This window comes from Mus musculus, chromosome 11, assembly GCF_000001635.26.
Source record: "Mus musculus strain C57BL/6J chromosome 11, GRCm38.p6 C57BL/6J".
NCBI classification, from domain to species: Eukaryota; Metazoa; Chordata; class Mammalia; order Rodentia; family Muridae; genus Mus; species Mus musculus.
Window position 1 is genome coordinate 16,872,306 of NC_000077.6, and position 13,888 is coordinate 16,886,193.

Sequence of the window (13,888 nt, forward strand, 5' to 3'; positions counted from 1 at the left end):
AATTTGATCTGAAAAACAGGATTAATATGAGGATCAGAGTTAAATGGAAAAAAATATTTAAAAGGAGACCATGGTAACAAGAGACTGGAGAAGAGTCAGAAAAGGATCCAGGTGTATAATCTGATATTCCTTATGGATGTCAGAGCCAGAGCACTTGTCACCTGCTCAGGTGGGAGTTGGCCTACGCATTGAGGGAAGGGCAGCCAGGGACTCTAGGTTGCATAGAAAGGACAGGATTCTTTCATATATATATATATATATATATATATATATATATATATATATATATATATGAAATATATATATATATATATGAAATATATATATGTGTGTGTGTGTGTGTGTGTGTGTATGTATGTATGTATGATATATATATCACCTGGACCTGTGTGAGGACATGCACTATCATCCTTGGTGATAGGAACAGGAAGAATCCACTGCCACGGTCCATACAGCAGCCTTATCTGAGTCCTAGAACACGCTTCCTACAACAAGGAAATTTCTAACAGTGTGAGTCTAAGCCTTTCTTCTTCCCTCTAGGCTTTTTGCTGATTCAGGCTTGGCCTGATAACTGGACTGACCTCCATGCTTTCGAGAACCTAGAAATAATACGTGGCAGAACAAAGCAACAGTAAGTTGGCCATAACAAAAGCCTAGTAGAATTTTTTCCCCAAGATTGTCAAAAGAAACAGAAATAGGACAAAGACCGATCTTCTACTCGGCTTCCCCTAATGTGAGCAACTTATGTGAGTAGATATGAAAGTTAAGATAAATAATTTGACAAGGTGCCATGTTCTTCCCTGGACCATGTACTTCATTCTGAGTTTACCAGATTTTCCACGAATGCATCCATTCTTTTCTGTCCTCTCCAGGATCCCACACTGCATTAATGTCTGATGTCTTCCTAGTTCCCTTCAAACTTTCCCAGCTCCTATATCTTTGCTGATTTTTGTTGTCTTGACACTCTGGGAAAATATGACTGGGTGTTTTATAGGGCATCTCCTTGTTTGTGTTTGGTTAATATTTGATAATGAGGCAGTTGAAGACACATAACTTGTCACACCAGGGAGACAGAGAAGATGGGAGACAGGTGAAGAGCTTTCCTAGAGTAAGAGAAATCCTAAGATTTGTGGTGAGGAAAAGAAATCTGGAAATCTGTAGCTCAAATCTGTCTTGGAAACTTTCTAATTATGATAGCTTTTTCTGACATTTACCACCACTAACATCACTAATCCCACTAATATTGTGGAATATTTAACAAGTCAAAGCACATACACACAGAATATACATTGCTGCCCATAAACTCCTTTAAATAGGCACTTCTGATACTAAGCATGCCACTGCTTTTGCTTCCTGCCTTTCCTCTTAAATTCTCAGGAATGCTCTCGTTCTGAGGTTAGCACCGTGTTTCAAGCGACTGCACAAGAGACTTAGCCTTAATTTTAAGCATTTAAGCTATGGGATAACCACTAGTTCCTGACATGACTCACAGAAAGCTGGGACTTGACCTGCAGGAAAGACCCCAGCCAGACCCTGACTCCTTGGCTTTTCTGGACATACGCTGGGGGAGAATTCCCAGTAAGTGATGGTTGTGGATCTCCTACCCAGACCCCTCACTTCCCTGAAAACAGGCTGTGGGGAAAGATAATTCATGAAGGGGGAAATGAGAATAAGCATGACTAGGAAGAGGGTCTGCCAAATACTACTTTAAACTTTGATATTTAACCCCATAGCTTCCATTCTCTTCTTTTGTCCTGGCTCAGCTGGCTCATTCCTGAGGCTAGTGTCAAGAAGATGCCTACAAATGCACACCGCTTCTATGTGCATTTCCATCAGTCACATGTGACAAATTGTGCCTAGCAGGGGCATACATTTGAGCTCTGACCTCAACCATGATCCTGAGTCTGTCTCCCTGCCCTCGCCAAGTGCACACATCCTGCAGAGTCCTGTGATTTGGGACTCCATTCTCTCTTATCTGACTAAGTTTCATCCAGACACATATCTGCAGAATCTTATTTAATCAAATATGAGGTATCATGACTTGAACATCACCCTTCCATGCTCTTCCTCCATGGCTCTCCTTCAGTGTTCACCCATGGCTGACCCAGTCCTCACTAACGCTGCATTTATTTCTATGGACTCAAAAAAAACCTCTGCCGGTGTGATTATATCACCTTTAGACAGAGTCCCTAAGTAAAAGAGACAAATATTTAACCTGTGTGGTATTTGCAAATGGAACCACAGATATTCACTCAATAAACATGACTGGGCAGCTGAGTGGTAGGCAGATGGACAGATATTCATATTTACCTTAAGTACATTTTGATGTTGCCAGATGCTAGAAAGCATGTTCTTGATTTCTAGGAAAACTATAAATATAGCAAATGAAATGACATGAATCCTCTGATTAACTCCTCCTGTTTATCCAAGTTTAAAGATAAAAAGCAAATGAGAAACTGTCTTTTCTTTGAAGAAATCTATAAAAAAACCCTTGCATTTTTTAAAACGTTGTGATTCATACTTTTCGCAGAATGATTAGTAATAACTGGAACACAGGATTCAGGAAACATAAGTGGCCCAGAAAAACTGAATTTGAGGATGGCCCATTGCTTTCGCTATCACACAACAGTGCAATTTTCTTCTCTCCCATTTAGTGGTCAGTTTTCTTTGGCGGTCGTTGGCCTGAACATCACATCACTGGGGCTGCGTTCCCTCAAGGAGATCAGTGATGGGGATGTGATCATTTCTGGAAACCGAAATTTGTGCTACGCAAACACAATAAACTGGAAAAAACTCTTCGGGACACCCAATCAGAAAACCAAAATCATGAACAACAGAGCTGAGAAAGACTGCAGTAAGTAGCTGGTCCCCTCTCACCTGCACAGATAGTTCCCGGAGGTAACTTAGTTTTGGAAGACATACTGAAGAGGTTTTCACCAAACATTCTAATTGCTTTTGCTCATTCCTTCATTGAATTAAAATCTGCATATTCCTAATTGTAACGCTAGCATCAGAATTGTTTCCAGAATGTTCTCATCTCATAGGGTGAATTTGCCTTGTGGGGTTTCAACGTGAAATGTCCTTCATAGGCTCATGGGTCTGGACACTGAGTCCCTAGCTAACTGTGCTGTTTGGAATGGTTGTAAGACCCTTGGAAGGTGGATCTTTCCTGGAGGAAGGCAGGCTCGAGGACTCCACTTAGTGTGTATTCTCTGCTTCCTATAATTGCAATGAGATCATCTGTTTCTTCGTACTTCTGTTGGCATGCTTTTCCTGTCATGATTGATTGAACCCCTTCCTTAACTGTAAATCAAAATGAACCCGTCCCTCCTTAAGTTGCTCATGTCCAGTATTTGGTTGCAATAACGAGAAAAGCAGTAAAGAAAATGGATGCCAAACAGAGGAGCCTTGGCTTTGACGAATTTGAGGATGTGGCTCTTAGCCCTTTGGGGCTAGCTTGTGGGAGGAATGTAGAGAAGTTCGGAACTTTGTCTGAGAAAGCCCCAGAATTTTCTAAGCCATCCTGGTGGGAGTTTGGAAGATCATAATGCTGAGAGAAATATGAACAGTAAAAACCAGATCCGTTAGGTCTCAGAGGAGAATCAGGACACTGTTCGAAAGTGAGCTAAAGGCCATTTGTGGTACATGATGATAATGAATCTGGCTGTATCTGCCCATGTCCTGAGAACATAAGTCACTAGAAAGCAATGACCCAATTTGATTGGTGGAGGATATCTCAAAACAGAAAGAATAGCATTCAGTCTCCTGCTCGTGGTTCTTATCCAGGACTACAGAGTCCTGGAGAGGAAAGTGGACAGAGAGATAGGAAAATATGCAGTTTGATGGGCAAAGGAGAAAATTTAAAGGTGCATGTAAGCCAGGTGCTGAGGAAGCAATTGTAACTGTAAAGATATTAGCACTATTAAAGAGAAACCTTGTATAATCACACTGAGACAATAGGAAAAAGGTGCTCTGAAGGCAAGACCCCATCTCCCAAAAGGTACATCTTATGCAAATGTACATTCATTTGAAAGAAGAGAGCCAAAACTGAGAATTCTGCTGAAGATATTTCCTGCTTCTAGAGGCCAGGCTACATCTTTAGCTGGCCACTCCAATGGGCAGCCTCATCCATGGGGTGCTGGTTTTATACACGTGAAAGATACAGGATTGAAGGGGGCATGGAAGCCTGTGCCAAGATTACAGAAGGCCAGGCAAGCCAGGTGGTGTTTGGCAGGCTTGGAGTTGTGAATGGAGGCTACGTGAGACTGTAAAGATGAAGCTTGAGTGGCAATGGGCACTCTAGGATTTTAGAGATGTCAGCACGGTGGAATGCCTGCTAAGGAAGACCGCAGGCGTGGCACAGAGCAGGCTAAAGGAGTAGCTTTTCCACACTGCAAGGGGCAGACCTGGCAGCACAGAATTATGAAGACATGGGTAATTCTTGGGTAGTTCTGCTGAGTTTGTTTTACTTTAGTCTTCGTCTTTCTTTGCTGTGCCCTGATTCTACTTGTTGACATGGGAACATCTACTATGTGCCATTGCATGTTGGAAGTTTGTGATTACTTTTTGATTGCACAGAAGCCAATAGTTAAAAGATGTCTTTGAGTCTTGAGAGAAAAATAAGACTTGAGGCTTTTGAACAATATTGATAGTGTTAACAATTTATCAAGGGCAAGTGAGATGGCTGAGCTGAGAGAACATTGTTACCAAGCCTGGCATCCTGAGTTCTATTCCCAGGACTCACATGGAGGAAGGAGAGAACTGACTCCAACAAATAGGATTCTGAGACACACACACACACACACACACACACACACACACACACACACACACAGGAGTGGGGGGGGGCATGGGAATGCATACCCTCTACAAAAAATAAATAAATAATGTGGTCTGTTAAAGACTTAAGAATATGGAATGAACATACTTTTCATTATAAAGTGGTCATAATCCTATGTGGCCTGGGAGCATGGAGTGCAGCAGAAGGGATGCTGTGGTTTGAGTATATTCCCAGCAGGCTCATGTGTTTGAACACTTGGTCTCTTGCTTCTACCACTGTGATGGGCAGTATCCCTTCTTAAACTGTTATCCAAAGAAACCACTTCCTCTCTTAATGTGTGGTCAAATCAATGAATAAGGTAACATATGTTCTATGGTCTAGGCTACTAAATATCTGTAATTTTGAAAGCAAGTTGTAGTACTCCTTATATTATATTTTAACTGCAGATAGTTCTGTGTGTACATTATCCTTCAATTACTATAGCCAAATACACATGCACACATGTATGCACATATACACATCGAAGAATTTCACATTTCTATTCCTAACTCTGGTTTTAAAACATTGGATTAGCTTTTGAAACTGGCAACTACCCCTGGATTTGGAACAGGACTCTGAACTCTGGCAGAGGCAATACTGTGTTCCGGAACTCCTCTGGCCCACATGGGCTTCAAGGAACTTGTCTTGCATATTTTAATCACTTCTGGCCTCTGATTCCCATTCATACATGATGATTTCAGTGTCCCTCAGTGACACGGAATTCTGTATGGGAAGCTCTTGGCATGGTGCCCAGCACTCTGCAAGCACCTACAACCTTCCCTGGCGTTTCTGTCCGCTGCAACATCCATCACCAAAATCTCCCCAGAGTCAGGTTGAAGCTGCCCTGAACACTACAGAGAAGAGAGGCCTTGGTGTCCTGTTGTCTCCAGAACCCCAATATGTCTTGTGAAGGGCACACAACCCCTCAAAGGGGTGTCACTTCTTCTGATCACTTTTGTTACTGTTTACTAACTGATCCTATGAATCACTGTGTCTTCTCAGAGGCCGTGAACCACGTCTGCAATCCTTTATGCTCCTCGGAAGGCTGCTGGGGCCCTGAGCCCAGGGACTGTGTCTCCTGCCAGAATGTGAGCAGAGGCAGGGAGTGCGTGGAGAAATGCAACATCCTGGAGGGGTGAGACATTGTGCTTTCAGCCTCTTTGTAACTAAAAAATAAGACACCACACTGATTTTAGAGTTTGTAGTTATCCGAGTTAAGTTATTCTTTTTCTTTTGTTCTTGATATTATCTTTGTTTTATGTTTGTCTTCTGGCAAAATGTTCATCATATTAGAAAGTAAGTTTCTCATGGTTCTTTAATCCAACTGATCATTTATCATGTCTCTTTTTCTGAAAATATTTTAAAATTTCATTTTACAAGAATTTCTCAGGATAGAGCAGGAACAGTGACTGAGGCAGCTAAGAAGCATGGGAATTTGGCCTTTCCTTTCCAATTCCTATTCCCGCTGAATTACGATGTATCATCATAGAGTATATCCTATTGAATTTTAGTTTTATGTACACTGAGCATACAAGATTATTGATTGATGTATTAAATGATTTTTAATACAACCAGGAACAAGGAAGTAATTGATATATCTGTTTAGTTTAGTTTAATAGTAATCAATACAAAGCTCAGAATATGTGTACACTGAGAATTTCAATATCTGTGTAAACTTTTAAGTTTCTGCTGATAATGCTTAAAATAAGTTATTTGGAAACTAGATGGAAGGGACAGAGAGTGGCTTTTTTTTTTAATTTAAGGAAATAGGGAAAGCTATGGTGAGAAGAGCCATGTGACTTACAGACGATGCTGAGAAGTCATCCATCCTGTTCCAGTAACAGGGTGTGGGCGACAGGTTGTATCCAGAAATATTTCAGAGCAGGGTGGAAAGACAAGTTTGTGTGAGTTCCTGATGCTGTCTTAGTGAACTTAGGACAACTGTTATAGCTGATGTGTGAGTTCCTGATGCTGTCTTAGTGAACTTAGGACAACTGTTATAGCTGATGTGTGAGTTCCTGATGCTGTCTTAGTGAACTTAGGACAACTGTTATAGCTGATGTGTGAGTTCCTGATGCTGTCTTAGTGAACTTAGGACAACTGTTATAGCTGATGTGTGAGTTCCTGATGCTGTCTTAGTGAACTTAGGACAACTGTTATAGCTGATGTGTGAGTTCCTGATGCTGTCTTAGTGAACTTAGGACAACTGTTATAGCTGATGTGTGAGTTCCTGATGCTGTCTTAGTGAACTTAGGACAACTGTTATAGCTGATGTGTGAGTTCCTGATGCTGTCTTGGTGAACTTAGGACAACTGTTATAGCTGATGTGTGAGTTCCTGATGCTGTCTTGGTGAACTTAGGACAACTGTTATAGCTGATGTGTGAGTTCCTGATGCTGTCTTGGTGAACTTAGGACAACTGTTATAGCTGATGTGTGAGTTCCTGATGCTGTCTTAATGAACTTAGGACAACTGTTATAGCTGATGTGTGAGTTCCTGATGCTGTCTTAGTGAACTTAGGACAACTGTTATAGCTGATGTGTGAGTTCCTGATGCTGTCTTGGTGAACTTAGGACAACTGTTATAGCTGATGTGTGAGTTCCTGATGCTGTCTTGGTGAACTTAGGACAACTGTTATAGCTGATGTGTGAGTTCCTGATGCTGTCTTGGTGAACTTAGGACAACTGTTATAGCTGATGTGTGAGTTCCTGATGCTGTCTTGGTGAACTTAGGACAACTGTTATAGCTGATGTGTGAGTTCCTGATGCTGTCTTGGTGAACTTAGGACAACTGTTATAGCTGATGTGTGAGTTCCTGATGCTGTCTTGGTGAACTTAGGACAACTGTTATAGCTGATGTGTGAGTTCCTGATGCTGTCTTGGTGAACTTAGGACAACTGTTATAGCTGATGTGTGAGTTCCTGATGCTGTCTTGGTGAACTTAGGACAACTGTTATAGCTGATGTGTGAATGTGTGGAGGGCTGACATAGTCCTTGCTCTTGTAAATAGACACTCACATTTTCAGCTTTTAAATCTCTTCATTGTATCTAGAGACCCAGGTGTCTCAGTGGGGGATGCCTGGTGCCCTGCGGCAGCACCTGACCACTCTTCAAGCTGTAGCACTTCTGTGGGAGACGACAAATAAACAAAACTCAGAAAAAAAAACCCACTCTGGGTTTTTAACTACTAGTCAGTTGGCTGTGGTTTGATCTGTCTATATAGGAACTACATCCAATGTGCTCATTGGCTTCTTTTGTACACTTCTGAGTTTCACAGAAGTGAGTAATAGCAAAAGGCAGGTGGGACCCTCTACTGCCACAATCCTTATTCATGACTTGTCTATTGATATCTTTAGCTCTATAAGTCTTCGTGCTATTGCATAGGCTGCCTTGTAGGCCTCTTAAATGATACAGTGAGTGTACAAGTCTAGCACACTGGGATCCCCTAGCCCTTAGTAGCACATGGTGCAGCCTCAAGAAGGAACTATCTAATGGTTTTCTCAGTCCCTGACAATGATTACTGTTGTAATTCTTGGCTCCAGGATGTCTGAGACCCTTGCTTCTAAAATCTTGGCACTACTCTGGAACTCTTTCAGCAACCATGATCTCCAGTTTCTCCTGCTCTGTAAAGTCTTCCATCCTTCAGCCTCAGCTCGCCATCCTTTCTACTTCCATCATCCCCATCATGTCTGTTTGGCCCCTCTCAAGCTGTTCAGCTGCCTCTTCTTCACCTGTCAAGCAGCTGGCCACTGTCACTTCTGCAGGTCAGCCTATGACCACTGCTCCATGGCCTCTTCCGGCTTGCCTTCTATCCCTTCTGCTTCGTTTTTGATGCTGCCAGCACAGCTTGAACTACTGAAGTAGGCAAAGGAAAGACCACTTGGATGAAGTCTGCTATTGGATTAATGTATCTAGCATTACAGTACCAGGAGAGGCAGGACACAGGAAGATGTTTTCCAGAGCACCCAGAAGTGTACAGGCCTGATTATTTTCCTATGCCTTGGCCTTAGTAACCATTTCTTTCCAGCTTGAATTTGGTCTTAGAGGGAAAAGATGTTTCATAAAGATGTTTTTCAGAGTTGTTTTTCTTACCTAGCATTCAAAAGTTATGCCTATAAAAAAATGTCAGAAAAGAACTCTTGATTATAAATGAAGATGTCTGTGGGATGATCTAAGGTTCTGTTAGTAGACCTCAGCACATTATATTTCAAAGCAGTTCCAGCATTCTGACCCTTTGACCTTAAGCTTCTTTTGAATTTCTGGGATAGGTCATTTGTGTTACTTGAAATAGTCATGACTATTCAGGGTATGGCATGATCTGTTCATGTGCTCTTCTTTCAGGGAACCAAGGGAGTTTGTGGAAAATTCTGAATGCATCCAGTGCCATCCAGAATGTCTGCCCCAGGCCATGAACATCACCTGTACAGGCAGGGTAAGAGCCCTTTGCTGTTGCCCACTCTTGACAGCATCAACAGAAGTATCAATGATCCAAGCCATCCCCAGGAGGGAAGATGGCCGTGCAAGCCCTTTTCAGGGAAGAAATGCCCCTGGTCTGATCATGAAAGGTGGCCATTCTGAGAAGAAATGCCTCACACCTGCCTATCCAGTGTCACACATACATTTCACCTTGACCGGTCCTTCAGTGAGCCACAGGACATTCTATGTTGGGGCTTAGGCAGTGATAGACAGCTTTCAATCAAACACTAGCAAAGTATTGTTGCTTAATAAATCAAAGTTGCATTTTTAAAAGAAATTCCAGAATTTTTTAAAAACTCAGTTGCTTATTTTTACATACAGCAGCAAACTCATAAGGAATGTAAGTGAGAATTCTGGGTCCTCTGACAGCAATACCCTGTTAATACTTGATACTATGCACAGGCAGGCCTTAGTTTCGGTTTGAGTTCCAACAACAAAGTCTAAATCCCCTCCCTGAAACATGTTTCTGAAATTGCCCATCAATCAAGGAGCGTGTACCCGAGCTGAGTTAAGAAATCTGGGCTGTTTTGCATGACTGGTTACAAGGTGAACCCTTGGTCTGCAGGCTTACAGGGCATTGGACTGAATTTCCATTGGTACAGAAAAATAATTGCTGCCTTTGCTTTAGTGTTCCAGCTGCTCTGGCTTTGAGTGTGTTCAGCCTCTGGGTGGACAAAGCTGAACCATTAAGAGAGTCAAAGGAAAAAGCCTTGCCTAACCGCTTTATTTCAGTCTCCTTATACAGTGTGAAGCACATTACCCAGGCAATCCCAGTGCCTTCATTTCTCATGATTTTACAAGGACATTCTAAGTTTTACAGACACAACCTAACATTACACATTCCATTCTGTCGCCAGCACTGCCATGGGCCACCTTTTTTTCCCTGGAGAAATACAAAAGAGGGTTGCTCCTCAGCAGGTTGAAGTTGGCTTCCCTCAGCAATTCCTCTTAACTCCAAATGTAATACGCAAGAAAGATAAGGTTGCAAAGTACATGTCGACCAATAAAGATGATTCTGACAAGTATGGTGCTCACGGTGTCTTAAAATACTGTCAAAATAAGGCCAAGAATGTAATTTAATTTATGTTTGGGTATAATGAATGCATTTGCTTTTTCTACGAATATATTTATAGAACTTTGTTAGACTAGAGCGACTGAAAAATCTAATGGAAATAAAATAGCAGCTATTCTTTCTCAGCAGACTATAAGATTCAAATAAGATAGATTCGTGTAAATCATCACTGTTAGCAAAGAGTACATGTGAGAGCCAGCAAAATGATAAAGGCACTAGGCGCCCAGTCTGATGAATTCCATCAATGATCCACACACAATGGAAAGAAATCACCAACTCTCAAAAGCTGCCCACTGACCTCTACATTTTCATCCACAAACACATAATGTAACTACATAATTAATTGATTAGTTAATTAATTAATTAATTTAAAAGCTTATATTTTTGAAAAGTCAGGAACAGTCAGAAAAACGTAGCTTGTCATGGGCGTAGCGAGCAAGAACAATCACAGAACTCGTCATATACTTTAAGAACTTCTGCACTGGGCTGGAGAGATGCCTTAGTGGTTACGAGCAGTGACTGCTCTTCTAGAAGACCAGGTTTGATTATCAGCACCCACATAACAACTCACAGCCACCTGTAATCCAGTTCCAGGGAATCTTCTGTCCTCTATGCGCACCAGGTATGCAAGTGGTACACAGACATAATTGCACATAGACAACAATAATAAAGAACATCTATATTATTTGGCTTCTGTTTTCTCATAGTAAGTACTATAAATAGAAAGTTATTTTCTTTTCAAAAAGAAATAAAAGATGTGCAACCTTTTCTATGCCTTGATTCAGGGACCAGACAACTGCATCCAGTGTGCCCACTACATTGATGGCCCACACTGTGTCAAGACCTGCCCAGCTGGCATCATGGGAGAGAACAACACTCTGGTCTGGAAGTATGCAGATGCCAATAATGTCTGCCACCTATGCCACGCCAACTGTACCTATGGGTAAGTTTAGAGCAGCCCCTATAACAGTATATGAAAATTTGTTTCCTAGAAATGTCTACTAAATTTTCAGGACCTTAAGATGTTCCAAGTCCATGGCCATGGTGGCAGCAGTGGTGTGCTGGTGGGCAGGTGTCAGACTGGTGGTAATATCACTAAGCATCTCGGGATGTTTGACTCAGTAGTCCTAGTTCTTTGGCACTTCATGTGCCAGTGGGAAAGGGTGATGGATAGGTATGACTGCCAGGTTGTAACTTCTTTCCCAGCTATATGCATAGGATTGGGATAGGGATGTTGTGGGCTGGGGATGGGAAAGGGGTTGGGAATATGGCTCAATCAGTGACATGCTTTTCATGCTAGCATGGGGACTGTAGTTTGATCCCCAACATCCATGTAAAGAGAAGTCAGGAGTGATGACAGTACACACCTGTAACCCCAGTACTGGAAAGGTGGAGGCAGGAAGTGGGGCTTTCTGTTGAGTTTCAGTTAAATGAGAGATCCTGACTCAAAAAAAAAAAAAAAAAAAAGGAGCAGGAGCAGTTGTGATTGAGAAATGACAAATGGTGTTAACTTTTAGAATACATGGTTCATTCTCTCTCTCTCTCTCTCTCTCTCTCTCTCTCTCTCTCTCACTCACACACAGAGTAATGGTTCCTGAAATGTTGCTCCAAAGTATCATTTTAAAACCTATTTGACTATTAAGCTGTTACAATATAAAATAAAACTATTTTGTGTATAATTAGCAGAAATATTCTGATTCTATGCAGCTAATTTTTTGGAATACTATAAATTTATAAATATATAAATATTTAATATGCATCTCGTTGTGTTTCTTAAAACTGCCATCCTTACTCAGAACTATTATTCTTTCTCTGGATCTCTTCAATACCAACTATACGGCTTTAGGATGCTGCGTATCTAACTCAATTCTTCTGTAAAATACAATAATAAATAATTCAGCATGGATTGCAGGATGTTGAAATCATGAGTTAATATCTGTAATATCTGTAAAATAGTGACTAAGACAGGGAAAGCACTTGGTCCATGAATGGTGAGTGTTAATGGTAAGGGTGGTAGTAAGGACAGTAGTGATGCTGATAGTAAGGGTGGTGGTGATAGTGGTAATAAGATTGATAGTTGTGATGGTGATGTAGATAATGGTGATGATGGTGATGTGGGTAGTGGCGATGGTGACAGTGGTGATGCAGATAGTGGTAATGGTGATGTGGATAGTGGCGATGCTGACTATGTGGATGGCAGTGATGGTGGTGCCAGTAAGTACATTGGTGGAGGTGACAGTGGACATTCTTATGACTGTGAGTGTTAGGACAATTAGCTCTTTAGGAAAACAATCATATTACCTTGAAATATTTTAGTTTAGTTTCTTTTCCAAAAGTCTCTGATTGTGTAAATAGAATCTTCAGAATCTCCAAAATAATATCAGAAACAACGATAGTTGAAGTCAACATTTAATATCTGACAGTGGTGGGTAGGATAATAATGTTTCCACATTAGGAACATGTTGGCTGCTGGTCTGAGACTCCAGTTATCCTGATAAGGAAAGAGTCATCTGCACTTTTAAAATAGTATTTCTCAAGCTCGGGTGTGGATTTGGAACTTGCCAGCTCTGTGGTAGTGATTTAACATTGTCCAGTTTTTAGTGTGTTTGCATTACCTAGCTGGTTACTTCCTCCAGTTTGTAAACTCTGCAAAACCTGTGAAAAGTATGCTTTCCCCGTTTTTACCTAAGCTTATTTTTCTTGCATAAGCAATTTTGGAGCAAACTCCCTAAAACATAACTGCCCGAGCTAATGCCCCCCAAAAGACACTGGGCAGGAGGAATGATCTGTATGCATGCTTACCTTGAATATGAAATAAGTTTAAAGCACAGAAAGATGGAATTTGTTCTAATGTAAATTAAAATTTTGCTTGTTTAGTTACTCTGATTTTTTAAGTTTTCTTCCTAATTCTATTAAGTCAGATGAGGAGCATGTCCTTTTATAGAGTCTTGTTATTACTGCCTGTACTTATCTCAAATTAATGAATTACACAGAAAGTTTTTGATTAAAATGGATTTTTAAAATATGGTGAAATGTTGATGAAGACAATTGAAAATGAAGACACCTTTTCCCACTTAAATATTCATGCACAATCTAACCTACTGCCCCTGTAATATTTTGAGAAAGTAGTGTTTTTCCTATTTTCATGGGGAAGGAAAGATTTTATAGGACTCAGCAACCCTCACAATTTATGAGCCAGCTGTGTTAGAAGCTGCACTATAGCATAAGGAACCTACATAACTTCAAGAGCCACAGATGTGGCCACCTCAGCATGCATAGGATACTGGAGGCACATTCATTTTTAAATTGAACCTTATGTTGACATTAAACAAAAATGGGATATTTCTTGACATTTTCATCCTGTTCAATTAAACAAGGTTCCACAAGAATCTGCCCATTTTAGTTGTATGCCCCCGTGAATCTGCCACTACAATTATCATTATAAATTTCTTGCAAAAAAAAAGGAGTTGAGTCAGGGACAGAATATGACAGAAGAAACCAATGCAACCTCCTTGGCTTGCCA

At 41.0% G+C, this 13,888-nt stretch overlaps 1 protein-coding gene across 2 annotated transcripts in view; it reads left to right on the forward strand.

Moving 5' to 3' along the window:
* Egfr (epidermal growth factor receptor) overlaps positions 1-13,888 on the forward strand; it is a 161,705-nt gene that overhangs the window by 120,103 nt on the left and 27,714 nt on the right. For both annotated transcript variants that reach the window (NM_207655.2, NM_007912.4), the window contains exons 11-15: positions 541-631; positions 2,655-2,854; positions 5,822-5,954; positions 9,159-9,249; positions 11,151-11,308. In NM_207655.2, the coding sequence (NP_997538.1) occupies positions 541-631; positions 2,655-2,854; positions 5,822-5,954; positions 9,159-9,249; positions 11,151-11,308 (673 nt within the window). The remainder of the gene's footprint in view (positions 1-540; positions 632-2,654; positions 2,855-5,821; positions 5,955-9,158; positions 9,250-11,150; positions 11,309-13,888) is intronic.